Source organism: Citrus sinensis, chromosome 4, assembly GCF_022201045.2.
Source record: "Citrus sinensis cultivar Valencia sweet orange chromosome 4, DVS_A1.0, whole genome shotgun sequence".
Taxonomy (NCBI): Eukaryota; Viridiplantae; Streptophyta; class Magnoliopsida; order Sapindales; family Rutaceae; genus Citrus; species Citrus sinensis.
In genome coordinates, this window is record NC_068559.1 from 194,621 (window position 1) to 222,498 (window position 27,878).

Sequence of the window (27,878 nt, forward strand, 5' to 3'; positions counted from 1 at the left end):
AGAGTTTGTGCCTAGAATCACTCTCTCCCTTCAGTTTACAGGAACAAGCTAATGTCTATAGACAATAATTCCCAAAATTGATGAGCAACCATGCCTTGCCTGTAATGTCAGCGTCGGCTAGATTCACAAGACGAGTAATTCTTGTTTTCCAAGATGGAAAGAAAAGCATCATATAAATGATCAAAGCTTTTCATTTTAGGCGTGGTGGGTTAATATTTACTATGGCAGCCAAAAATAAGGACCAATGAGAGATGCAGCATAGCAGTTAACATTAACAACATTAATAAGTTAACGCTTGCTCCGGAGCACAAACCGGTTAAGACTTGAGACTTAAAAGTAGCTCCAGACTCCGGAGCTTGTCAGCCGCCGGGAATTACACACACCACCCCAGTTTCAATTTTCAAACACAGTTGAGAGACATCATCATCAACTCAACTGCCCCTCAATCTCAGTCTGTGTCTCAAAACAAGCTTTGTGTTGTGCTACTGCTGGTTTAATTTTGCCTAAAAAACGCTGCGTTTTTCACCTGAAACAAAAATCCCCTATAAATTAACTAAAGAAATAAACAGGAAAAACTAGAACGGAAAATCAATTTTTTCCCCCCAAAAATGTCAATAGCTCTCTCAGGCTCAGGTCTCCATCATCGTCTCGTTCAGTAAGCTCCTTATTTACTCCCTTTCTCCCATATTAATTTAATTCTTCAAATTATCATTTTTTCTGTTTTCTATTTTATAACTTTTTTAAATTTAGGTTAATAAATCCGATATTAGACTCGCTTGAGAAAACAAACTGCGCGCCACCGTCAGCAGACTCGACAAAATCAATAATATGCGCTCTCCTCGAAACGGCGTCGCAAAACGACGGCCAGGTTCTAACTTCCTTCAAAAACTCGACTCTCGCACTCGCATTACTCATCACTGCCCAGACTTATTCCACTCACGACTCTCTCTCCTGGATTCCTGGACACGTCTCTTCAGCCGCCGCCTCCGCTTTTCGCGCCATCTCTAACGAATACGACGCCGTTTTCAACAGACCTTTGGTGGTCGACTTGTTGCCTGAAGTGGCCCCCTCTTTGAAGGAGACGATTAAACAGGATGACAGTGAATCCGCCACGTCGTCCGCTAGGGTCCCCGTTCTTCGCGTGATTTTGGCCGCGTATCAGTTCCGGTGGTTCGTTACTCAGGTTTTGTGCAATCGTAATTCGTAATTTCATTCTGGATCATTTCTGTTTCTGTGGGTGGTAATGTTTGTGAATCATTGTTTTCAGGTCGAGTGTCCTCTTCTGGGGAAGGTGTCTCATTTGGTAATTCCTTGTGCGTTGACCGCGCTTGACCATTGGTCGTCGGAGGTCAAAGTATGTTTTTGTCTTTGTCTTTAGTATATGATATGATATGGGAGAAAACTGTAATTGTGTAATTGAATTACTGAGTGAATTGACTGATGCTCGTCTTTGTTTGTTAAATAATATCCCAGGGACAAGGCATGATTGCACTCATACATCTTCTGAAAAATGTGGATGCCATTGAGCTTGGTGCGTATGACGCTGTAATTCTTGATGCGTGTTGCCAGAATATTCCTTCCGCTGATGAAATATGGCACCTTGTAGTTGAAATGTCTGTACTTGTTGTCGCTATTGCTCACAAAAATAATTGCCGCAGCTCATGGTATGCTTCTTGTCACCACATTCATGCATATCTCTGTATGTGACCTGTTTTTGTGAGACATGAATGAATGATATAGACTCTGGACTTGGGCTCCATGAAGCTTGCTTTTGTTTAATTTAATTTAATTTTTTCATCCATATATTGAGTACACCTGCAAGCATATTTTTTGCTTACTAAAATTGGTAACTTTCACTTTCTATGTAGGATTGAAAGGATGCTAAACGAGATGTTAAGTCACTTGGAGCGCCAACCAAGAAATAAGGATCGCCGTATAGCATGGCTCAAATTTATCGAGCCACTTTTCAGCGCTGTTGGTCTTGTTTTATTAGCTCATTTTAGGCGTATATTTCCGCTTTTCTTTAAATGGATGCATGCTGATGATGATGAAACTGTGCTATTGGTGAGAATTATGCACCTTCCATTTCAATGAGAATCATATATACATTTTTTTCTCTTTTACTGTTTAAAATTTAGAGGCTTGGAAACTTAAAGAAATTTTGATCTGTGCTTTGTTAAAAATCTTCTTACATTGAAAAATCATGTGCTCTCTATGTGCAAATGGACAAGTTTGTCCAAAAGAATTTAGGAAAATCCAGGCAGCACCGAACTTTGAAATTTGATTATAATGGATTACCTTCTAAAACGCTGTTGCAATCTTCTGAAGGTCATATTATATAGCTTTCAGTTTTGGCTCCATTAGCTTTTGCTATATAGTTTTACTTCCTGATGATAATTCTCTGTAGTCAGAAGAGGAATGTGAAAATGTGTGTAAAAGATTTTCTATTGAACTTCTTAACTGTCGACCGGAATCATGATGAGCATTTGTGAGATATCTATGGGGAACGGGAGTTAATTATTTGAACTTCTATCCTAAATTCTTTTTTTTCCTTTTCTTTTTCTTTCTCTTTCCTTGTCCAAACCAGTGAAATTTTCCTGCTGATGTGGTTTTGAAGCTTCTATGTGTATTTGATTAGTTTTGATTTCTGTGTGCAGGTCCTCAAACGGATACATGCTGTTATAAAGTTAACGTGGATTAGAAACACACCATATATTGGAAGGTAAATTAGTTGTACTCTTCTAGATAATATAATATGGTTGATTTGAGTGTCTGCTGGATCATAGTTAGAATTTTTCAGTGTATGCAGCACTTGAGCACCTTCCAGAAATCAGTAACAGATAGTTTTTTCCCCGTGTGACTGAATGTTTTAGCATTTCAATTTTGTTAAATCAACTACCAGCTCTGTTTTCATTCCCTTATAGTTTCTAATTTGTCATATGTTGCCTTCAGATTGGTGGATGAACTGACCAAATTGTACAAGCAGGCAGCGTTAAGAAATGCCCGTGAAGAAATCAGAACTGATATTACTCAGATATTCATCTTACTACAACAGTAAGTATCACGTTCCTTTCATATTTACAGTGAATCCTGCAAAGTCTATGTTTTTTTTTTCTTTTGGTTGAATAATTTTCCATTGCAAAACTAGATGCAAAGGCGTGCAGTTCGAAACAGCCTGGAACAAGTACAAGGCAGATCCAAACTTGAGCTCTCTGGTTTCCTCCTTGAGTGAAAGAATTGTCCCCGTGTAGCAATCTGAATTTGTATAGTTTCGACAACTTTTGTGTCGGATTTCTTAATGATTTTGATTGATATTTTTCAGAGGTTTACAGCTGTGTAGAAGTAGAACGCAGGCACAGATGCATAATGAAAGCCAGTACCTTTCAGTTTATAGCTCATATGAAAATGATATATATTCAGCTTTCTACGCACGATGGAATGAAACGCTGGCTAAATATAGGCATAGAACAAGGATGGTGAAATTGCGAGTAAATTTTTTTTTTCATTAATTAATCAATATGACAAATGTTAATAACAGACTGAATGTATAGATATCCAATTCTACAAATCCTTTCCTGAAAGAATCATAAACGTAAAACAATATTTCCCTCTACAACCCCATGCTGGGAATAATAGAGAGACAAATCAGTCACTTTTAAGTTTATTGGGATTTTTTTTCTACATTTTTTTCTAATCCTGCAGTCGTTGCTGATACAAATTGGAAACCACTCCCGCGCAGGCTTCCGGGGAACAAAAAAATATAGAATTTATAACTGGGCAAAATCACGACACCAACTGCTTGTATGTAGCCCAAACTTGCCACCAGGAAGGTTGCTGCTATCCTGGCAATGTAGAAACAAAATACAAGAGATCACAGTCATTGCATTCCTTTGGTGATGCCTCATTTACTTCGCTTCTTTGCTTCACTATAAAGGATTACTCCCATCACTGTCAGCGAGTAACCAAGCATTCCTGTAACAGAGACAGGATTTCTGAATATCAAAATTGACACCACCACAGCCACAGCACCCTTTGCATTTCCAAGTACCTGGAAAAGCCAAAACTTCGTTAATCTCCTAGATAGATATGCATCTCCAAAAGAATAAAGAATGAATATTTAAAATTTTGTTAGTCTCTTAGATAGATATGCATCTCCAAAAGAATAAAGAAAGAATATTCAGCAAGTAGCATAAAAACTCTTAACCTAGAGGTCAAAGCATTTGTAATCACTGGTGCTCTTTGCAAGGAAGAACATGAAGAAAGGCATTGAATTCTTAAGAGTTTCAGAAACCACTCCTCATGTAATTTGTAAGGATTAAAACGCTCCACTCCACCAAGTTGACATTTTTAACAACATAAGTTGAGCTGGTGGTAGCCCAATGTATAAAACGATTCAACAAACAAACATTCAAAATTGATAAAACCTGAGGGCAAACATGAAACTTGCTTCTCAAAACGTTAATCTTCAACCTATAATTAACCTTCAACCTATAAATCACTTTTGGCAATCTGCCTATCCTTAAATAACTTCTACTTAGATAAAAGCTCACCTACATCATGCAGCACATGAACAATCCGAAAAGATTTATTCTTGATGTTGCCTAGCATTTCTTAAAACATAAATGAGTTATTCTCCAACCTTTATCTTATTGCCACGAGTGCATTTTGATGTACTCATTCAATGTGTACACACTGAAACCCATTTCCACGCAAAGATTATTTATTTTTAAAAATGTACACACAGCTAGAGATTTGTAATGTGTCTGTGCATATTAATTTCTTACTTATTTCAAGGGTTAGAAGAACATTGAGATTTCAAGGCTTAGACACTGAAATATTCAGAAAAATGCGATAGCAACTGTGAAACAACATATAGGGAAGAAACAATCAAGAGGTCAGGCATACCTGGAGAGTCAAAGCACTTGTATGTTTTGTGACCAAGAAGTTGGTAAGGTTTACAAAATAAGCTAGCGCTGAGTTGAATAGCAGATACCAGATGATTTTGACATCATCCCTTGCAAGAGCAAGTGTAATACCAACCACATTTTTCTCCATAATAAGTGTTGCAGGGAGTAGAAGCACGACGGCTATTGGAGCCATGTATAGAAGGAGGTTCATGGAATTCAGCTTCTCCCTGTAATAGAAATACAAATATCTAAGTCTCCATTTCCAGTTTCAAAAATGATTAAAACAATGAAACAAGAACTCGTGATCAACTGCATGCCAACTAATACACAATTCTTACCCTTCAGAAGAAAGTAAAATCCCTTGTAGCACTGATTTGAGTGCCCTCGCAGCTGTCGCCGCGATACACATTAAGAATCCAAACAAGTGGAAACTTGGTTCACCCTACAGCCACATATGAGAGAGGAAAATGATGAGAAAGCAGAATAATTTGCTCCAAGGATATAAACTATATTATCGTACAGAAATGTATAATAATCTGGGTATAAATTGAACTAACTTAAAACTACTCTCTGACCAAATTCCATATATATTTCATTGAATACTAAAGCACCCCAAAGACTTTACTTATCAAATTAAAAGTACTACAAACTATAGATGAAAAATTCTGCATCTGCCTGCATGATCATCAATACAATCTATAGTCAGATTAATCAAACAAGAATATCGCAAGTGAAAAACTCTGAATTTGGCTGCCAAACAAACTGGTCGAAAGGTAAAGATCTGGCAAGCAAAGTGATGAAAAAAGTGTCCCTAAGATCAGAGGTCCTCTGAGTAGAAGCACTAAGAACTTTCTGCAATTGCATTACACCATCTAATGCGAAGCTCTAGTATCAACAAGGCCCATGTGACACTACATCTAAAAACCAGAGTTGTATTGCTATTCTTTTCAGCTCTAATTTCTAAAAACTGAACCGAGTACAAAGCAATTGTCGTTCCCTTAGGAAGTAAAAGCTAAAGCTCTAAAACAAAAGTTAAAGACTTTGTAATAAGATGAATCTGGGTTTAATCTTTGCCCCGCTAAAATAAGAATCACAACAAAAAGCTTAATTTAAACCAAACCCATAACCAAAATTCCAAATTACCCAATAAAATAATCAACTTTAACAAAAAGAAAAGACGAAAAAAAATTCAAAACAACCCTAATACCCAAATCACTCACCATAAGAGAACTGAAAAAGAAAAAAGAAAAACATACATACCCCGCTAGCGATAATAACCCCAGTAACAACAGGAATGAGGGTAACATAAGTGAGCCAAGCTTCCCGTTTGAGGGTCATCAAGTAAGCAAAAACAGCAGTGAAGAAGGGGGTGGTGGCGCCGACGGCCTGATTAAAGGAAACGGGGAGAAAGCGCAAGGAGACGTTCCCAAAAACGACGGAGATGCAGAAAACGAAAGAAAGAGCAGAGATTTTGAGAAATTGATGACGAGATCGGATGGTTTGCATGGGGACCATTTTCATCCAGGCAATGGCGATGTAACTGAGCAAAGAACAAGCTGTCATGTGGCACATGGTCAAAAAGATCGGGTACCTGAACCCGTAGTTGCTTAGTAAGTACTTGTTCAGTAACAACACTCCAATGTTTGACGAGTACCATGCCGCTACCAGACCGAAGGTGAACAATTTGCTCGAGCTCTTCATTTCGTTTTGAGATTGATCGAGGAGATTGTGGGGTGAAGCGGGAGGGTTTATATGGAGTAAGGGTGTGGATCTGGGTGAGAGGGATTGGAGCCCATTGGATCTGCCTCAGAAATGTCGGTGGAGGGGGCTTTGTGTAATTTTAGAGAGAGACAAACCGATGACTGAATGAAGAGAGAGAAGAAGACGAACAAGATGATGACGACGACGACGAGGAGAAGGTAAACGCGTTAATGTATGCGGGGGAATGGAAGCGTTACGGGTTCGGGTTTCTTTCTCGTTTCGGTCCAGATTCGGGTATTTATACTTAATAGTTAGTTCCGTATTTTATTGTTTTGTTTACATTAACATTCATATCCTTTCTTTTCGAGTAAATTAAAAGTGGAAAGTTCTTGTGACCTTGTCGCTGTTTCGTTACTAAGCTGTAATAATGTTTGAGTCCCTAACTTTTTGTGTAATTTCACGTGAGGGGTAAACTAAAATCGACTGAGCAAGCACGAAATGAAAATAATAATAGTAAAAATTGAGCTTACATAATTAGACTCGTATTTTAGATATGAAACCCCTGAAAGTTGACTAGTCAACCTATGTTGTCAATGCGTACAAAATGCAATAATTCTTTTAAGCCTTCAAATTAATACAATTCACTTGTGCAATACCTTATATCCGCATTATACTAAATATTTTTAATTATATTAATTAAACATTTAGTAATTGTGTTTTTTTATTACTCTTAAAATTGTGTTTTCCTCTCTATCTAATTACTTTGGAGGAAGAATCTCATACTAACATACAATTGCTTAATTATGTTAAGAGTAATTTTTTACGACATTTTTGTTTTGAAATTTGTTAATAAAATAATTTAATTTTTATGCTCCATAAATCAACTTATCAGGGCACTTGTTTGTTTTAAGGATTACATATGTATAATAGTTCAATTACTCAAGTCGTTGACTTTTTCTTAAAAAGAAAAAAAAAAGGAGGGGGACCTAAAGGTAAGGAATTGGGTTAAAAAATTTGAACTATGTAATTACTTGTGATTTTGATAAAATGTAGGGACCCAGATGCCGTAGTCCGATTTATTAATTAATTTAGTATATAATACGTGCTAGTTGAGACTTGAGACTTCGAGATGTGAAGGTGTGCGAAATGAAAATGTTTAGCTTAACGAATGTTGACTTTTTGACTTTTAATTTTCCATTTTCATGTGATGTCTTCTAATATTATGCGTGGATCAAATTATACGTTTTTCAACAAGTATCTAATACATACATACATACATACATACACACACATATATATATATAATAAATTAGAAAAATTCAAGATACATGTTTTTAAGTTTGTTAAAGACTTTATAATCTAATTCCGTGGGACCTTAATTTATGGAGAAATAGTAAGCGGTTAAGTTGTAAGAGTTGGTCCAAACGCAACTTTAATTAACTTATAAAAATTCACTTTATTTTTAATTTTTAATATGTGAATCAGAGGTTTTGACTGACTCATTTGATTTTAAAATATTTTACGGACTCGACTATTAAATCATGTAAGGAACATTCTTTTAATGGGTTCTCTCTACTAAAACATGTTTGATAGAACCCACGTAATGTAGTTGTTTTACTTAGCAATCTATTTCTTAATATTAAGAGATATTTTCACAATAGTCTCCTCTGTGCTTGTCTACAAATAGTCTGCGTAATATTTGTATTTTCTCATATAACAATTTGGTGGTGTGGTAATTTGCAAGGACCCTTTTACAGTATGATAAAGAAATAATTCTTCGTATTTAGATTCGAACCCTTTTTTCTCCTCAAGATAAAAGAAAGAAATTAAGAAAGGATACCTCATCAACAGTTCAATACAACTATTAATTAAGGAAGAAAAGGCACATCTAAGTATTTGAAAATTTTGTTTTGGTCAATATTTCATCATCCAACTTAGAAAACTGGAAATGATTCGTTTCATTATTTGCTGTTTATTTTGGGTTTTTAATTGCTGATTTAAAAACCCCCCCCCCCCCCTCAAACACCCCCCCAAAAAAAAAAGAGACCTAGATTTTGAAGCACTGTTAAAACACATACTTGCACCTTTATTTAATTAAGATTAGTTATAAGACGAAGTAAAAAAAAAACATATTGTAAATGCGAAATTTTTCAGTCTACTTTGACATTAATTGTTCGGCAGTCGTGCAATAATACGTGGGAATTTGTTAGGAATGATTCAAATGAAGTCAAAATCTAAGCCTAACTTGGTAACCAAGTCAAAATTCTCCCACCAGCCATGAACATAACACGAGATAATGCAAATGCATCCCGCGTTGCCGGCCTTGCCCTCTCTAATTCCGAATCTATATAATTCAATGAAGCCTTTAGTCTTTTGGGTGTATTTAGATGTTTGCTCCTCAATGAATCCTGTAAATAAAAAATAAATACCATGTGAAAGGATCCTAACCTATGTTGAACGTTACCCACTCTCCCATCAATTAAAACAAAAATAACAAAGTGCAGGCGAGACTCTAATCCAACGAATCAAACGTCATACACCAAAATAACAAATCTTTTCTGAAAATTGAAAATCAGATGCCGCGGAGTAACGTTTTGCTTTTGTTCATTGCCCTTTTCAGATATTTACTCCTTCAATAGTTGTTAACTTTAAGCATAAACAAATATTTTACTGGGAAAAAAAAAATAATACATGAATCCTTGAATCCTACGATGGTAAGTTCCTTTGTTTGGAGAAAAAGGTAAAAAGGTTAAATCCTTTCAGATTCAGTTCACACGGGGACAGCTTCCTACTGCTAAGGCTTACAACCAAATAAACAACTGGCAGAACCTTGAATCTAGCACAGAAGCATTATATAAAACAGATTATAACACATCATACCATGAAATCGGAACACTCCATGCCAAAGCCGGCAAAATGGACCACCGGATCGTTTTTCGTGTTATGTCAACTTTGTGTCTATGTTAAATTTAGGTGTTAAAGTATTGAAACTCAAATTCGATACGAAAATAAACGAATTACCCAATAACTTGTTTAATACCTATATTATTAAACAAAATTTACAAACTGTTATACATACATACATACACACATTATATATAATATGCATCTCTACCAAAATATTACACCTTTACGCTATTGTAGGTCTAAATCTATGTAAAATTTTATAAATAAAACACTATATTTAAGTTCAACCTTTAAAAAAATGATGAGAAAATTATCTCTAATATTTGAGTTTTAATGACATGAACCTGTAAATTAATTTAAAATAAAAAATATAATCGAGTTATTAATGAGTCATCAACTTTAACCCTAACCCAACACAAGCAAAAAAAAATTGTATCAACTCAGACCAAACTCATTTAATAATCGTGTTAAATTTGATGACTTATACCTATTTATATGTGTCATTTTTGTCAAGTAATCAAGTCGTGTTTATTCGTATCGTGTAATCGGATCGTGTCAAATTTTACCAGCTCTACTCCATGCAACCAGAAAAATTGAATTTGATCCATACTTGCGTGTGTCAACAAATAAGCAATAAGGCTAATGGCTTGCATAAATTTGGTACACGGACAAGTAGTACTTGAAATAATAGCAGAATTTGGTTGCTAGAATCGGACTGAAGTTTTAGATCAACAATGTAAATCACCCAAATATGCAGTAAGATAGAAACAGCTGGGGCAAAAAATTCTGACATCAGTTTTAGCGAAAATAATGTCTCATTTACTATCCTAATGAAACAAAAATGATTCAGCTCCATAACACACATGAATTCAAATCTAGCTTATAACACAAGTTAAAAAGCAGATTCTTTCGAGTTGTCAACAACCTCAATCTGACATCTATGGGCCGAAGGACCTGCAACAGAAAATATGAGCTGGATCAGAACCCAGGCCCAAGTGAGAGGACAGACTCTTGCATTTAGACAAACTGATTGAATCCTATACTATGAACAAAGTCCTCATAAGGACAAAAAAGGCATTTAGCAAAGCAAACAGCATGAAGTATGAACATCTCAAACCAGATAATTATAATCATACCACAATGCAACTGACAAACATATGAACAAAAGGGTAACATTACCTCAGATGTTGCTGGGGTACATGAAGACCCTAACTCTGTCTCCCTGATCGAAATTGAAAAAATCTCAAAAATCAAAATCTGAAGACAAGGACACCATTTAATAACAGTAGTAATAATGACATAATTAAGATACCATGGACTTTGGAGGCAGATTGGACTTGAATTTAGCACGAACAACCCCACTGTTTCCATGAGGCCTTGCGACCTTGCCCCAGATGCAACGATAGTGTGATCCATTCTTCTTCACTTTAGCCTTGTAAATGTAAGCCATACGCTTCCCACAGTACCATGACACATCTTCCTTGGTGTTCACTCCCTCAATTTGAATCAATGAAGTGTTTGGGTACTGGTTGGACTTCGACCTAAAGTGGTAATAGCATTAAAAAAAAAATTTCAGGATTCCTCATTCTTCCGATGCTATCCTAGGTCCTTATAAAACTTAGATTAAGGGTGGTTAAGGAATTCATGAAAAACATTCAAACTATATAGCTACTTGTCAAATAAAATATCTATGGCTAGCATTTAAAAACTTCCATTATGGCATTATGCTTTAAAACCCAATAAAACAAAACCACAAACTCAGTCAATATCTATGCTTTAGATTAATTGTAGAATGAAACAAACCCCCCATAACAACACAAATTAATCCTTCTGTTGTTAAAGAGAGCATCAAACAAAACACATCAAAGAAGCTACTTTTGGATTTTAATAGAGCACACACATGATTGATTTATCAAATCAGTATTTTGCTTTACTTGGTTAAAACTAAAACCATCATTTCAATTTCCTAGCAATAAAACCCACGATTGAAATTGAACTTTTGATTCATTCTTAGCAAACGTGTAAAAGACGACTCATTTTGTTTGGAAGCAAAAAAAAAAAGAAAAAAAAAAGGGAGATGATATCTAACACGAGCGACTATCAATTGATGATTACCTCTTGTATCCGAGGATGGTTCCTCTGACATAGAGTCTGCAAAACAAAACAAGAAGAACAAAATATTGTTGATATAAAATGAGAACACAAGTAACCGTAAAAATAGAAAAAAAAAAAATTAGGGTTGTTTATTGGGTGAGTGAGATCATATTCATAGGGACCTCACCTGACTCGCTCTCCTTGTCGTCCCTTTACCATTTTGACTGAACAACACAACAAGCTCTGCAAGTGAGACTGAGGCTGCGAGCGATACAAAATAAGAGCAGGAGAAACCCTAAAACCCTACCCTTCTTAATTAAATTAATAGACAAGAGTCTTTTTGTTTATTCAAAATATAGGCTTTTGGTGTGTGCTTAGAAGTCGGAACCGTCCCGAATTTGAGCCCCCAGTCCATGGGCTCAAATTAAATACGTTGGGCTACAGTTAATAAATTCTTTTTTATCAATAATAACACTACTGCACTTTCATATAATTGAGATAATTAACCTGTATTACAAGTGGCCAGTGATGTATACATATTTGTTATTTAACCCAACGTCAGCCTAATTTCCTCTCTGTCCATATAAACGGGATTTGAACTCAATACCCCATGTTTTCAATACATGTATCACCAGTTAATTATGTGTGGTGTAAATTCACTTTATAATTTATAACTAATAAATTAACTCCATTGGACCTATCAGCAAATGACACGTCAAATGCCATGTTAATTGAGATACAAATCTCAATTATATAAGTGTGATTAAAAAGTCCTTATCTTTAAAAAAATACTATTTTTATTTCAACATTCTACTTATTAGAATTCAGACATAGTTATGTTTATGGATAAATTATTTCACGTGACAATCAGAGATTGAATTTTGTGAGATTAAGGGATCTAATGGACAAATATGTGATCTTTAATAGAAGATCATGCATTTGATGTTGTTGCAGATGGAATTTTGTGACTAATGAATCGAAATCGAATGGACAAGGGTTTGATGTCTTGGGAATAATTTGCATCGAATTGTAAGAACTTACACGAAGAGAGGAGAGCTTCCATGCATATCCTTAATCCTTATCCTGGTTGCCTGTCTGTGCGACATGACCAAAAAGTGGATATATAGCAGGAAGGCAAGTTTAAGAAAGATTGGACTGAGCTTCTATGCATTAGCTTAAGCTGTAGAATAATATTCCACCAACTCACGTTGCTTCCTTTGACGCAGGTGGTTAAGTTGTAGTACACAGACACCTTTTTTTTTTTTCTTCTTCGATTGAAGCTGAAAATGGGCTTCACTTTAGGGGGCTGAGTGGAAATAACCCCTTCTTTGTATCACAGTGATAGTTTGTATACAAGAAAAAATGTAAAGTTAATTACAAGAAAAGTTACTTGAAAAATACATAACTCTGCTCATCATTTTTCAAATCTATTTTTCTCTTTAATCTGTCAAACTAAAAGGGACCCTTTCCAGTGGGGAAATGAATATTTCTTTAGCTATACCAATCAAGGAAGAGGATTGAAAAAGTAAGTACAAATAGAAAAAGCAAAAGAAAGGTCCTGCTGCTGGTGTTCCGTCGAATAGCTTGAGATAGTTCTTTGTTACCAAGCTCCACATTCTTTGTAGCTTCAACAGCCTGTGTGAACAGAAGTTTAGGAGAAAGAAATATAAGAGGAGCTATATAATAAAACCCCAGCACTGGAACTCCAACCAATGGAGAAACACAAAGTGAATCCTAACTACGAAATTATGATGATAACAAGAGGAAAGATGTATGTCTCAATGCATTGTTAATGTATTGCAACAATTCTTAAATGCTCCTTTAATTATTGAATTAAGATTCAAGTAGAGTTCTCAGAAAGCAATCTTTATATATGTCAAGATTTTGTAAAAGTTTCTGACCTGCTCATACAGATGCTCTATCTGCTGGGCTTGATGCAGAATATGTGTTGACATCAGGTGATTCAATGCAGACACCTCTACCATCTTAGTTTCGGTTTGTTGAACAGCGTCAAGGAGACTAGTCAACTCTACCTGCATAATAATTTCATCAGAAACGCAGCATAGATTTTACAAGGATCTAATGCTATTGAGGACCTATGAAAATTATAGGAAAACAAATTCTAATCAACCTGAAGGGCACGTGTTTCATCATCCAATAATTGCTGCTGGACGGTAAGGGGTTCAGGTTGAATTTCATCAAGCTCCCTGATATCAGACTTGTTTGGTGTGGAAATATCTGCAGATTTTGAAACAGTCTCTCGCTTGAGTTTTCTTCTTGGCATTGCTCTGTTAATAGCATCTTGGAAACGGATGGCTCTCATCTGATCAAACTGTGCCGTAACTGAATGCAGTTTCTCACTTAAAATTAGAACCTGCAGATTACGAATAAAAGTATACAGGAAATTAATTGGCTAAACAATGTGCTAAGAAACAAGAAGTCAGCCAGTGGAATCTACAGTCAAGAAAATAAACAATAGAAACACTGCTCTTGAATCAACAGCATGAGATAACATTATACAAGAATTAAAGAAACTAAGATGAGTTAGTTCCCAAAAAAGATACTCTTTAAGTAAGGGCTTAACAGCTCCACAATGGAAACAAATGAACTAAATTTTTGTTCACCGAGCATATTATGCTAGTGAAACCAATAAAGTTAATCTACAGTTCCAGAACAAAAAATCGCCACTATTTATTGCTAATTAATATCCTTCAATAACTTGTGTTCCCCTTCACTGATAGTACTATTGCCCATCCAACACAAATCTTTCAACATCCGAGTGCTTTTTCATCAAATGAAAGCAACATGAGCAGCATGCGCAATGTGTACAAGTCCCTAACCATTCAGAACCAAGGCAACCATCAAGTAATTGTGTCAAAAATTAAGGGAACAGGCAGAGAAGCAGCAGCTAGTCTTCTATTAAGATCTAATTTTTCAAGACTATTAATTTCTTGCTTATAAACAAATAGCAAAGCGAGAAAGAAGCCACTTAGTTTTCATTTTCAACGTGACTTCAAATACACCCCCACAAATTTAATCAAGCTCAAATATCATGATATAAGCAAGTAAATTAAACATAGGATATGCATTACAGCAGATGAACGTAGTCATACCACCCCATGTTTGTGAGCTATTGTATCAGCGTTGGAGTTATCACCTTTAAGGCCCAGCCAGCCCTTTGAATTTGCTTCATCATCATTTATGCTATTTTGGAGAATATCAATTTGTTCTTTGCAAGTTTTAATAAAAGCCGTAACCTGCATGAATTTGAAACAGTGTCAGCATTGAGGAATAAACAATTTACTCTCCGAAGATACACAGTTTCATTACCTAGGAAAAAAAAAAAAAAAACCATATGTTGCATTTGATACGAACAATTTCTGTAGTTCTTGCATAAACACAAAACACGACTTTCACAAGCAGACAGAAACACAGATAGTTTTGTTGTTGAATCTACAGTAAGCTAGAATATTGTATATCATGCAAGATGAAAAAAAAAGACAACATCTCCATTTTTTTTTCTATTACAAAAAAATATAACAACAATAAAATCCATATCAGACATATACTTACTTCATGCTCAATGCTATCTCTTTCTTGTTCAGTTGTACGCTGCATCTCAACATAATCTTTCCTATGATTCAAAATAAACTGTTCCAAAGCTCCAATGCTTTCAAGCTAACAAAAGGAGTGAAAAACTTTATTAATCATATGGACAGCACATACACCTGAGAGATCGAATTCCAGCAAAGTTGACCGTTGTTTTGAATGAATAACTAACATAGTTCGAAGCACAAAGCAACAATCGTGAGCATACCGTTTTGAGAGCAGCTTTGGTAAAAGATGATCTTTCCCGTGGTTTATGAATTATGAAAGAAGCCATTATGGCTGCCAGTTTGGACTGTCACAAGCAACCACACCATGGGAAAGTTGGGAGTTAAGACTTAAAAGATACCAGAAGCAATGGTTGCAGTTTGAACAATAACAAGCAAATCCACACGTATGAATATTACAAATATCCTTTTCCAGAAAGTTTACAGGGCTACCCGTGCTGCGTCCTCAAAATACAAAATTATTACTCTTCCACACGAAGTTTAGGATCTATCATATAGATGCCATACACATTTTGCGAAACACTCTATCAAAATCCTACTCCAATAACTCAAATTTTCTAAAGAACTCTTCAACAGTACAAGCATCCTAAAAAACATTAAGAGACAAAATGAACTGATAGAGTAAACATACCTCATCATAACCTAGAGAAACAGCAGTATGCCTCGCGACATCTTTAAAATCCTCAGTTCTATCCCTAATTCTCGCCATAATTTATCATCACAAGCAATACCTTCAGCAAAATAGAACCATCAACACTTCGCACACTTGAGAAATCAAATGAAGATTCCTCATTTTCATAATTAACCAGAAGAAGAGAAAATTATCAGTAAACCCGTGTTATAGAAATGATATTTGGAAAGCTTATGCGAGTGCAAACTCATCTGCATTGCCAGAATATATGGTTACCAAACAAGCTGAGAATGGATTCTTCTGAGAAAAAAATAAAGAAACCCATTTGTATAAATACCGAGCCCATCTTAAAGAACCGGTATACACGTATTTTTTTCAAATTTATTAATTCAATTCCATAATGGAACTAAAAATTGGTAAACTAGATCGGACGGTAATGTCAAAAGGAATAACATATAAAAGGAAAAAAAAAAGAAAAAGAAAGAGGATGAAGACGAACTAATTGTACCGTAATTTGTTGAAACTCAAGCAGATCTCAGTCTTTGCAAAGGATTGTTCTTCAGTTTTGATCAATCTCAAATAAAAGAATTCTGAAACTCCGCCATGGGAGCTAGAAAGATTCAACTGTGTCCGCGAAGGTAAGAGAAATTGGTTATGGGCTGGATCGTGGGCTCTCATCCGAATTCGGGTAATAACCTACTTTTATATTTGCTTTAGAATTGTTTAAATATAAATAAATTTGTTAAAAGAAAAAATCAATGAGTGGGACTAAGGCTAGGCATTCTTGGTTAATGGTTACATTCGATTTTGGCTCGGAACCGACCCAAAACCAATCGTTTTGAAAAATATGAGCCAATCGGTTTGGTTTGGTTCGGTTCTAAATTTCGATTTAGTCTGCAGATTCATGAAGCAAAGTGAAGAGGAATAGGATCTAGTGCCCCATAAAAGTATAGATATAAACAAAAAATAATAATAGATAAAAAGTAAACAAAATATGAACAAAAATAGGAGTTTCAGTAAGCATATTGTATATGATTACAAAACAACGGTGGGAGTGAAAAAGACAATCACATCAAAATTTATAACATGTTGCAGAAGCGCAGGTTGAACAATTATTAATATTATGGTGATTGAACTTCTGAAGAAATATAAATGTGATGATAAATAAATATAAAAAAATAAAACACAATAATTTACGTGATTCGGCGTAAATCTTACGTCCATGGACAAAGAATGGAAGATAATTTTACTAATAAATGAGAATTCACAAAAATGAGAAAAACTCTTAAAATCCAAAATCACAAAATTCTCAATTGAATTCTTACTAGAACACTCAAATAAAAGCTCTTTCAAATTGCTTCACTAGCAATTGCTTTCAAAATGATGGGATAGATTTAAAGCTCTTCCTCTCCTCTTTATTTACAGGCAAGCAATTCTTACTACCATTTTCCAATTTGGCAAATTGAATTTAAAATAAAAAGATCAACTTTGGTGGGCACCAAATTAAGAATTAAGTTTGAATTTTCAACAATTTTTCACTTTGGCGAAAATTTTTAAATTTAAGCCGACTATCAACAAACCATCATCCAATCTCCGCCTTTTCTGAATACTTTCAAACTTATAGAATGTTGATCAAATTTAGACAATGCTTAAATTTAATCGTAGTCACTACCTTGGTAAACATATTTTCGTATTCTCTGCAGTCTTAATTTTCCAAAGAAAAATCTTTTCCTCACCAATAAATTCCCATATAAGGTGAAATCGTACGTCAATATACTTCATACATGCATGATAAACTTGGTTCTTTATTAAGTGAATAACATTTTGACTATTGTAGTACACATTTATATGCTCTGTAACAGTCCCAAGTTTTCAAGCAAACTTTGTGACCAAATAACCTCTGTAATAGCCTCTATAATTGCCATGCACTCAGGCTCTATGGTTGACAGTGTAACAATAGACTATAATGTACACTTTTGACTTACTAGTCCACCAGCAAGAGTAAATATATACCCAGTGGTTGACCGTTGTTTGTCTATATCACCAGCACAGTTAGAATTAACATATCCAATCACATTTTGACCAAGTGAATCATCCTGCTTAAACAATAAACTAATATCTATGGTTTTTTTTAATGTACCGTAGAATCCATTTCGTAGATTACCAATGTTCTTTACTAGGATTATGTATGTACCCTACTCACTATACTAACTGCATGTGAAATGCCAGGTCTTGTACACACCATTGTATACATCAAGCCACCCATTGCATTTGAATACGAAACTTGTAGCATGTATTCTCATTCCGCATTTATCGAAGGAGATAATTGTGCAGAAAACTTGAAATGAGAAACCAACTGGGTACTTACAGGTTTTATTTGCTCAATCATGTCAAATTGTTGTAGTACCTTCTTCAAATATTATTTTTTAGATAAGTTGACTTTGCCACGACCTCTATCTCTAGATATCTCCATGTTAAAAATCTTATTACCTTTATCTAGATCTTTCATCTCAAATTCTTGATTTAAGTTGAATCTTCAACTTATCAATCTTGTCTTTGCTCTTAGATGTTATTAATATATCATCGACATACAACACCAAATATGTGAAAGATCCCTCTTATAGCTTGCGGGAATACACAGAATGATCAAATTTATTTTTTTATGTATCTTTGCTCTTTTATAAACCAATGAAATTACTTGCACTATTGCCTCAGAGATTGTTTCAATCCATAAAGCGATTTTGTCAGTTTGCAAACCTAATTTTCTTTTCCAGCAACCTTAAATCCATTTGTCTGAGTCATGTAGATTTTCTCTTTGAAATCACCGTGTAAAAATGTGATTTTCACATCAAGCTGAACTAGTTCAGGATTCAATTGCGCAACCATGGCTAGCAAAATTCAAATAGACAAATGTTTTACAACTGGGAAAAATATCTCATTTAGTCTATTCCTTTCTTCTGAACGTAATCCTTTGCTACCAATCTAGCCTTATATCGAATTTCATTCTTATGAGAAAATCCTTCCTTATTTGCATATACCAATTTGCACCTAATTGCCTTTTTTTTTCTTAGGCGGTATAACTAACTCCCAAGTTCCATTTTTATAAAGAGATTGCATTTCTTCATCTATTGTTATCTTCCAATTGTTATCTTCGTTTGTCAATGATCATGTCAGAGGATTGATCTTGCAAAGTAATAAATCCTTTGTCATAGATTTTTGTTTGTTTGAATCTATTAATTGTTTTACTGTGAAACTACCTAACCTTTGTTTCTTTTGCAAGATGGAGCATGAAGATAGAATACATGCTTGCACTTGTACAATGTATTTGATTTTATCCTAACTAAATAGTGTTTTTTTTCATTTTTTACTTTTAATGCTAATTCTTCTTAGTTTTACAGCTAGTAGTTGTTCGTCAGACTTTTATACCATATTTACAGCACTTAGCAACTCGCACTGGACAATCGACAGCAATCGTATCTTTAATATACTGAAATATCTATTTTTTGGGATTCAATCTTAATGACAATGCATCTGCTACAGCTATTTCAACAAATGGGTGTACTAAGAGAGATTATTAATGCAACTTACTTTCATATGTTCAATCCTCTTATATGAAAGAATGAGGTACTAAACACCTATTCTAGTTATGATGATTTTAATTTGTCATGCTTGTAATCTTATCATTTTTTATTGATTCATTGTTTTGCAGTTGATATGGCAGCATGTTTTGCTACATGAATACACCTATAATCATTTGATCTATGCTTGTTCTTCCGATGGAGAGAATACATTAATTATAAGCATATTTAATAGCTTATCTTATATACGCACTTTTCAATTTATAAGTTCAATTTGCTTGTCTTGAACAGCTCATGTTGCATCCTCATATGACTCATTAATTATTTTTTTGATCATTCCTCATATGCCTCTACCTTTGGTGGAGGCCATCAGGTACTAAACTCTTCTAAGTTATCATTTGATACAATATTATTTATATGTTGAATGTTTAAAATATTTTATTTTCTAAAAGAATATTTGTTTAATCATGTCATTGACAGCCTGTTCAGCGGCCCAGTCATATGAACAGACACGTCCACCGCTCTCATGTCTACCCTGTTATGGTGGGAGTTGTTGTTTGTGATTGGGAGCCTATGGATGATGGCATGCTCGAATAGTCATTATCAGCATACCCCAATTCAGGTTTTTTTTTAGGGGGGCGGCCATGATTGCCAGACAATCAATGTTTTTATATGATTTCTAAGATGTTGACTTTGTTGTCTTGAAGTCTTTGTGTATAATTTTGGTTGTGTACACATTGTGAGATGACTATGATTTTACCCCAATTTGTTCTATCAAGCCTACCTCCACTATAAGAATATTGGCATTTAGCAACGAAACTTTCAGCGGTGAAAACAAACTTTTGTCGCTAAATTCATAACAAAAAAATTATATTTAATTATCACTTTTAGCGACCAAAAATTAGGTTCATCGCCAAAAACTTAAGCGGCAAAAAAAAAATGTTGGAGCCTGATGATAAGATTACACTTTTAGCGACCAATAATTATATTTAATTATCACTTTTAGCAACCAAAATTTGATAGATTGCAACAAATAATTTTCGTCACTAAAAATAGTTTTAGCAACAAATAAATTTCATCGCTTTTAATATGCCAAAAGAGCATGTTTTAAAGACGAAATTTATTTTTGTCGTTAAAAATAATTTTAGTGACGAATTATGTTCGTTATTAAGACTCTATAATATGCTAAAAGAGAATGTTTTTGCGACGAAAATAAATTTCGTCGTTAAAATAGTTTTAGCGACGAATAAATTCCATCGCCAAAACTCTTTGACATGCCATGTAAAATAGTTTAACAACAAATTCTATTCGCTGCCAAACCTCTTTGATATGTTAAATGACCATGTTTTAACAAGAAAAATAAATTTCGTTGCTAAAAATAGTTTTAGAGACAAAAATTTTCATCGTTGCATGTGTACTTTTAGCTATCAAAATTAGATTTCGTCACTAAATATGCAGTTTTAGCGACAAAATTTATTCGCCGCTGCATGTGTACTTTTAGCGATGAAAATTAGATTTCGTCGCTAAATGTGCACTTTTGGCGACAAAATATTTTATCACTAAAAAATTTTACCGGGTTATTTTACCGTCAAAATTACGTTTTAGCGATAAATTTTAAATTTCGTCTTTAAAGACTCTTGTAGCCTATTTATATATAATTTACTTCATTTCTTTCATTCATTCTTTCTCTCATTCTCTCATTTCCTTACTTTTATTCTCTAATCCTCTCATCTCTAAATACATAATTCTCATTTTCTAATTAAATCTCTACTTCTTTTCTCTTTTATTTTTAACATGTTGTAATTTTTTTTACTTATCTTAATTATTCTAACTTATATAATTATTATTATATTTGTATTTATTAAGTTAACTAATTATTGTGTGTTTATTTGTAGGAAATATTGAAGATCAATTACATTAAGATGAAGAAAATCAAGAAATATATATTCATTAGTAGCAATTTTCTTTCAAAAAAGGATGTTAAATTTTGTAATTATTTTTGTATTGTTCATCAATAATAATAATTCTTTTTACATTAATTAATTTTATTTTTATCATAATGGTTTAATTGTTATTGTAATTTAGTATTAAAAATGATAATATTTTAATGATAGTAATAACAAATAAATAGAAGAAAAACGACACATTTTAGCGACTAAATTTGAAAATTCGACGCCAAAGATCTAACGCGATGCTCTTATGGGGACCAATTGACAATAAAAAAAATTTCGTAGCTATAGCCTTTAGTAACGAAAATTGAATATTTTAGCGACGAAAGTATTTGTCATTAAAGTCTTTTTTGTTGTAGTGCTCATCGTGTTAGAGGCTGTTGTTCCCTGGATTTAATGCCATAGGTTTTTGTTAGTTTTGAACTGATTGATCATATGTTGCCTTTACGTAATTCAAACATACTGAAAAAAAAAAATTGCTTATGCAAGTAGAGTCAATCTTTTTATGTTATTTTTGAGATGGTTGATATTTTGAATGTAATTTTGGCTCTTTGTAATAACATTGATTTTAGTTTGATCTAGTGTACGTGGAATTAGAGAAGTATGAATAGTGACATGAAAGGAACTATTGTCATGCATAAGAGTTTAGGGAATTTCTTCCTTGTTACACTTTTTGAAACGAGAAATTATTATTTGTATGTCCTAAATTTACACTTTTATAAAAAATATTACAACACTTTAAAAGTGTATCAATCGTCCACCCTAAATTGACAAAAGTTATCTGCCGACTACTAAACCGTTAATTGTCGTTTGAAAGTTAACAGAATTGTAGCGAATTGACGATTTTATCCTTGAAAATTATCACATGTATACCTTAAAACCTCTTATTATCATTTATATACCCTTAAATTATCAATTGTATCATATGAAAAGACTAAATTACTCCTCTGACGTCATCATATTTAAACAGCAACTAACGGTTTGGTGAACGATAAATATATTTTGTCATCTTAGAATAGATGACTAATATACCCTGAAAATATTGTAATAAATTTGATAACAAAATAAAATAAGGATAGACGATTGATAATTTTCCTTTTAAAAATTCAGTTTCTTGAATGGGGGAATTAGCATCCTAGCATGCAGCTATGCGCATTTGCCTTGTATATTCCTACATGGCTGCATATGCTTTTATTGCGTTTGGCATCGTGCCAACTGCCAAGGTGATTTTTGCTTTAATCTGATTGTACAAGGGAATACTGTATTCACTCTAAAAAAAAATAGTATTCCCTTAAAAAAATGTGAGGGGAGAATCCAATAATGAGACTCGAACCACTTCCATGGATAATTCAAATTTCAAAGATTCGGTTATTAATTCGGTATGTAAAACATAAATGTCGGAAAGCTACTTATTCTTTTGATATGTTCTTGTAATAGCTTTTGTACCGTTGATATACTGTCACTTTAATTGAAATGTTTGAGCAAGTGAAGAAGATTAAAGATGCAACCTGGCGGCTGCTTTTGCTATAACATTTATAAACATTGATAAGTAAACTGATAATCTGTTTTTTATTTCAAACCAAAACAAGAATTTCATGGGAAAAATTGAACCTACAAATTGGCAATTGGAGAATACACTTGATGAAAATGAAATTATAGATCTGCAAAGACATGATAAGTTTTTGAATCTACGGCAATGAGCCTCAAAGCAGCGATTGCTGCTGCTACAGATGCAACACAAAAGAAACAAATATTTAACCAATGCCACATCTTTTGTGAAGAAGGCAGTTTGGTCCTCTTCGCAACTAGGTACATGTGGTTTGCAAGAATAAAAGTAAGTGGGAATGTACTGACAGCTCCCGTAAGACTCATAAAATCACCCAGAAATGGCAGAAGAGCTGAAACCAGCGTGTTAATGGCTAGGTAGCCACCTCTTACAGTAACTCTGAACGTTAAGTTGCGAACTGCCAGAGCATTTCCTTTAATCCCATACTTGGTATCCAAGAACTCGTACATTGGGCTTGCAAATATCTACAAGAGGAAAATTATTCTGTAAATAGGTATAATGACAGTAACGATGAAGTGGGAATGTGAAAGATAAAGAAAAGTACATGCAAAGCAATGACTGATTGCAGGAAGGCAGAAATATTGGCAGCGGCCTTCATCCAAACCGGACCACTGACATTATTGAGCAAATAGCTTGATGAGGAATTCCCGTAAGCCCAGTACCCGACAAATGTCACAGCAAACATTGGTAGAACTCCAACTGAGAATTGAAAGTACAAAGCTTTCATCATGTTTTCTACAACAGGCTGCCTTATTGTTGCCTGTTGCAAGAATAATACCAAGGCATAATTGTTAGTTTCAAGTGGAAAAACCGGAGAATGCTGATAGGGGATAAATATATACATCATGCTGCATTCTCATTCTTCCAAAAAGTAGAATGACAAACGCTATCCATTTTTTAGCAGAGAGCTCATCGAAGTTTAGTTGCTATCCATGTTCAGCAAACAATCACGATCTGAATTCTTCCCTTACCTGTATTTCAGGAAGCATTCCAGTATTGAACGCAAACACCAGATTAGCACATGCCCCTATTGATTCAAAGATTTTGGTAGCAGTTGTTCCAGGGATGCTGTAATCTCGTGCTGGATTTTTTAGTCCTATGACAGTAAGGAAATAGTTAATCCTGTTTTGATGCCGGAATTATTAACAAGAGCAAGCAATATAAGCAAAACAAGGAAATGGTACATGAGTGGTGCCAGCAAAGAGTGAAGGAAAAAGAAAATCCAGAGGAATTTTAACAACAGAAACTCTTGTGAATATTTAGTGATTGGCTGACAACTCATACACAAGGCCTGTCAATATGAAACAGCCCAATAAATTAAATTCTTCAATTTTCAATCCCAGTATGTAGTTCAATTATTGGAACCAGGTGAGGGATGACCCATAATCCCGAGTTCATAGTTCTAGAAGTCAAGGTTAAGCAGTGTACTGGATTGTTGCTTACATGACAGCCCAAGAAATTAGAAAATTCCCAAAGTGTAGGTTACAAGAATCAAAGACTTGCACTGATGATTATAATTTGGCACCTACCATCGCGAACTGACAGCCAAATTGCTATAACAATGTATATCGTGGAGAGAACTGTTGAAACTCCCAGCCAAACCCCAAGAGCTGAAAGATTGGGTATCCCTATGGCAAACAAGGCACATACAAACCCAGCTATGGCAATAAAGTATGGAAGCTTCATAGTGTGGTCATCCTTCCAAAAAAGAACAAAGGCCGCCTGCATAGCAAACACGGAAATTTTTATCTCACGCCATTCACTAACTTCTGGCATGTCATCAAGCTTGAGCAGGGTAATATGAAGTGATGAAAATGGACAACTTGATTAGCATGATCAAATTGATGTCAATAATAAAGATAGATTGTATTTCCTCAATTGGACATACCTTAAGGGCTTGACCAGCCAAAATGATATATCCAGTGTTAATCATAAACAGATTGACATATTGCAAACCCCATGTTAGAGCATATGCTCTTCTTCCTGAAATAAAGTTGAATCCCCGGAATATAAGCCCTCAAAACAATAAACAAAGTGATCTCAATTTGTCTAACAAAATTCACAATGTTATTCACTTTCTCCTCATACCATAGATATGCCCAGCAAGATCTCTGTATCGGATATGCCTCTTTCCACCAAATTCATGGAGCTTGGCAATAAGAGCATTTGCATTGAGTGATACAATTGTTGCTATAATTAAACCGACCACACCAGCTATCCAACCCAAGGGGACCATTACAGTCCCAGGATATCCCAATACATAGGCACTGTTTATACCAGTGGTGAGGACAAATCCAACTTGAAACCATGAATCTAGCATTTCCAAATGAAAAAAGTATGACGAACTCACATAACAACAATAATACATTACCAAACTGCAGAAATTTACATTTCCTATTTATACGTAAGAACAATGAGAAATTCACTTTCCTCAACAGGTTAAATTATTGCTTCATGATACTCTTATTTTTCACAACCAAAAAGCAAAAAGTTGGTTCATTTGATAGAACACAGATGAAAAGAAAAAAAAAAAAAATTAAGAGTCAGATATTAAATAAACCAAATTAAACAGATCAGTCATATTCATTACACAGAACAAGCAAATAAAAAGCTTATTGAGGATCAAAATATAATTTTTCAACAAAATTCATCAAATTGATCCCCTTCTCCAATTTAACCCAGGATTCCCACACCAAATAACCATCCATTTAAAGAATCACTCTCACAGAAAGCAATAAAAAATTTGAATTTTTTTGCCAAAAAAATTAAAACTTTAACATAACGAAACAGTCATTTCATCAAGAACATGCTGCTACACTTGGAACCTCATACACACCAAATGAAACAAAGAGAATGGTAAAACCAGTAACCCAAGAATCCCACGTCAAAAAACCATACATTTGCGGAAGACTCGCAAAAAAGGCAATAAAAATCTGAAATTCAGCCAAAAAGAAATAAAATAAAATAAAAATTTGAGACATAATGAAACAGAATGATTTAATGAAAAACATGCTACTAGATTTGAAGCAAAGAGAATCAGAGAGATGGTAAAAGAGACAAACCGCTGCTAATTTGATGGGCAGTTTCAGGAATTTCAACACCTTGATCATACACTTTAAGAACAGAAGGATCTACTTCTTCTCTACTATTATTATTATTATGATTATTATTATTATTATTATCGCCTGCCATTAAAACTGTAGGCTCTTGGTCTTGGATTCTTTCTTCACCACCCAAGGGGCTGACTCTTAATAATCTCTCTTCTTCTTCGTCAAATATTTTTAAGACAGCCAGCTGCCTATATATGGAGCTGGATTTATTCATGCGAAATTCGCGCTGTTATTAAATCATATCCAGCTATGGCTTTTCGTTTTCCAAATTTGCCGCGCTGGGTGAGCCTCCGCCTTTCCTTTTTTTCTTTTTTCCTTCTTTGGGAACCTTTTTCGCTTTTGGTTTGGTCTCTCGCTTTTTCAGTCCCAGAGGCGGCAACGGCGAATCCGAAACTCTTTGTTTGGTTGGCGTACGTCAGCCACAGTTGAAGTGGATTTTGTACCTTTTTTACCCCTAGATTCTGTTCTTTCTCAATACGATACCTAATAATGGCGGTGGTTACGGTAGAATTGTTTCACGTAGAATACTCGCAATGATTGTCAATCCGTAGGTTCATATTTAATATTTATTTTTATTATCCTACGATTATAGTTAATACTTTATTATAAAATAGTTTCAACGTAACCGGATTTATTCATAATTTTTATAAAATAGTTTAAATTTGAGGCTAACAACCGGTTTACTTTTTCTCCTACTTTATTGGTAGTTAAAAAAAAAGAGTAATAACTGGCATTCTAAAGTTTTTATATTAAATTTGATCTCAAATGTGTCATTAATTAAATAATTAATAATTTTTATAAAATTTAAATAAATTATTTAATAAATATAATATTATTTGAAATCACTTTTTATAATAAAAAATTTTAAAATAAGTAAGAAGACTAAAAAAAAAAAAAAAAATTGCATTCATTTCTTTCATATCAAATAAATGATGTGCCATGTGATTTCGCTCAGGTCATTTTTATAAATTTCTCAGATTCTGTCGACACACTTTAGCAAAATTTAATTATATCCAATTTGATTCGATTGCCGTTTTGCTGGAAGTTTTGGTTTCTTACAAATTTGTTCTAGTGAGAGTATATTATTATAATATTAGTCCATCCACCGCGTGAGGAAAAATTCTGTTGCGCTGTTTCACAATGTTTTGGCCTCCCTGAGATAGCTTGTCCCAGTTGTACAAGTAACTTCCAACATTTCAAAGCGTTTGAAATTTTCATTTGCTTCCAAGTACTTATCATCAATTTCTCTTTTTTTTACTTTTTTTTTTTTTTTTAAATTTGACAAAGATTATTGTTGATAAGGAAAGTAAATCATAACCCATTATATAAAATTGATACAGGAAATGCAACTGATGACTGATATGACTTAAGAAATGGTCCATCCCAACATATGGTTGTTCTATAATTGGATCCTACGCGAGTGCTTCTTTCTTTTTCTAATTGACAGTCACCGGCCAGTTTCCAGAAAGCAACTTAATCACATGATTCATTCACATTTTTTGTCTTTCAACTTGCGATAGTGAAGAACACGTTGGGGCAGCATACGGCTATGTATGGGGCAGCACACTGATTAATGGTCGGTGGACCAGCTCCAAACACCAAACACGTTGGTTGTGGTCCATAATTTCCATTTTCAACTTTCGGATAGCCTTCTGATCTTTCGTACTACTCGATGTTACTGGTGGGTCAAGCATTCAGCACGCAGAGCTATCATCGGGCCGGTCCATCCCATTTTCTATGCGCCAATACCTGAAGAAGAGAAAACATCACCTTTGTCTAATTACACCCGTTTTATAAATTAGTGTACAGTTCTTCCAATA

The 27,878-nt window shown here is 34.3% G+C and overlaps 5 protein-coding genes across 6 annotated transcripts; 1 reads left to right on the forward strand and 4 right to left on the reverse strand.

Moving 5' to 3' along the window:
- Positions 1-203: 203 nt before the first annotated feature.
- On the forward strand, positions 204-3,393 carry LOC102619829 (uncharacterized protein At2g39910). Of its 2 annotated transcripts, none has more exons than XM_025101641.2 (8): positions 204-655; positions 751-1,183; positions 1,268-1,354; positions 1,474-1,664; positions 1,869-1,974; positions 2,658-2,722; positions 2,953-3,054; positions 3,149-3,393. In XM_025101641.2, the coding sequence occupies exons 1-8, from the start codon at positions 609-611 to the stop codon at positions 3,249-3,251; spliced, it is 1,134 nt and encodes a 377-aa protein (XP_024957409.1). In that variant the 5' UTR covers positions 204-608; the 3' UTR covers positions 3,252-3,393. The 2 variants fall into 2 exon arrangements, with proteins under 2 accessions (XP_024957409.1, XP_006486457.1); XM_006486394.4 differs by having other exon boundaries at positions 211-655; positions 1,869-2,064.
- Positions 3,394-3,546: 153 nt separating this feature from the next.
- On the reverse strand, positions 3,547-6,887 carry LOC102620105 (probable sugar phosphate/phosphate translocator At3g11320). Its single transcript, XM_006486395.4, has 4 exons — positions 6,168-6,887; positions 5,246-5,349; positions 4,906-5,134; positions 3,547-4,048 (listed from the first exon to the last, which is right to left on the reverse strand). Exons 1-4 carry the CDS (start codon positions 6,606-6,608, stop codon positions 3,902-3,904), a joined length of 921 nt encoding a protein of 306 aa, XP_006486458.1. The 5' UTR covers positions 6,609-6,887; the 3' UTR covers positions 3,547-3,901.
- A 3,307-nt stretch (positions 6,888-10,194) lies between these two features.
- On the reverse strand, positions 10,195-11,954 carry LOC102619537 (60S ribosomal protein L35a-1). Its single transcript, XM_006486393.4, has 5 exons — positions 11,797-11,954; positions 11,631-11,666; positions 10,828-11,056; positions 10,695-10,737; positions 10,195-10,469 (listed from the first exon to the last, which is right to left on the reverse strand). The coding sequence occupies exons 1-4, from the start codon at positions 11,826-11,828 to the stop codon at positions 10,696-10,698; spliced, it is 339 nt and encodes a 112-aa protein (XP_006486456.1). The 5' UTR covers positions 11,829-11,954; the 3' UTR covers positions 10,195-10,469; position 10,695.
- A 962-nt stretch (positions 11,955-12,916) lies between these two features.
- LOC102619034 (syntaxin-81) lies at positions 12,917-16,720 on the reverse strand. Its single transcript, XM_006486391.4, has 8 exons — positions 16,363-16,720; positions 15,855-15,954; positions 15,427-15,510; positions 15,183-15,287; positions 14,723-14,866; positions 13,741-13,983; positions 13,511-13,642; positions 12,917-13,244 (listed from the first exon to the last, which is right to left on the reverse strand). The coding sequence occupies exons 2-8, from the start codon at positions 15,930-15,932 to the stop codon at positions 13,101-13,103; spliced, it is 930 nt and encodes a 309-aa protein (XP_006486454.1). The 5' UTR covers positions 15,933-15,954; positions 16,363-16,720; the 3' UTR covers positions 12,917-13,100.
- A 6,211-nt stretch (positions 16,721-22,931) lies between these two features.
- Positions 22,932-26,539, reverse strand: LOC102618732 (proline transporter 1). The gene is made up of 7 exons (XM_006486390.4): positions 26,011-26,539; positions 25,037-25,261; positions 24,837-24,931; positions 24,478-24,670; positions 23,920-24,044; positions 23,493-23,708; positions 22,932-23,412 (listed from the first exon to the last, which is right to left on the reverse strand). The coding sequence occupies exons 1-7, from the start codon at positions 26,270-26,272 to the stop codon at positions 23,035-23,037; spliced, it is 1,494 nt and encodes a 497-aa protein (XP_006486453.1). The 5' UTR covers positions 26,273-26,539; the 3' UTR covers positions 22,932-23,034.
- Between the last annotated feature and the right edge of the window lie 1,339 nt (positions 26,540-27,878).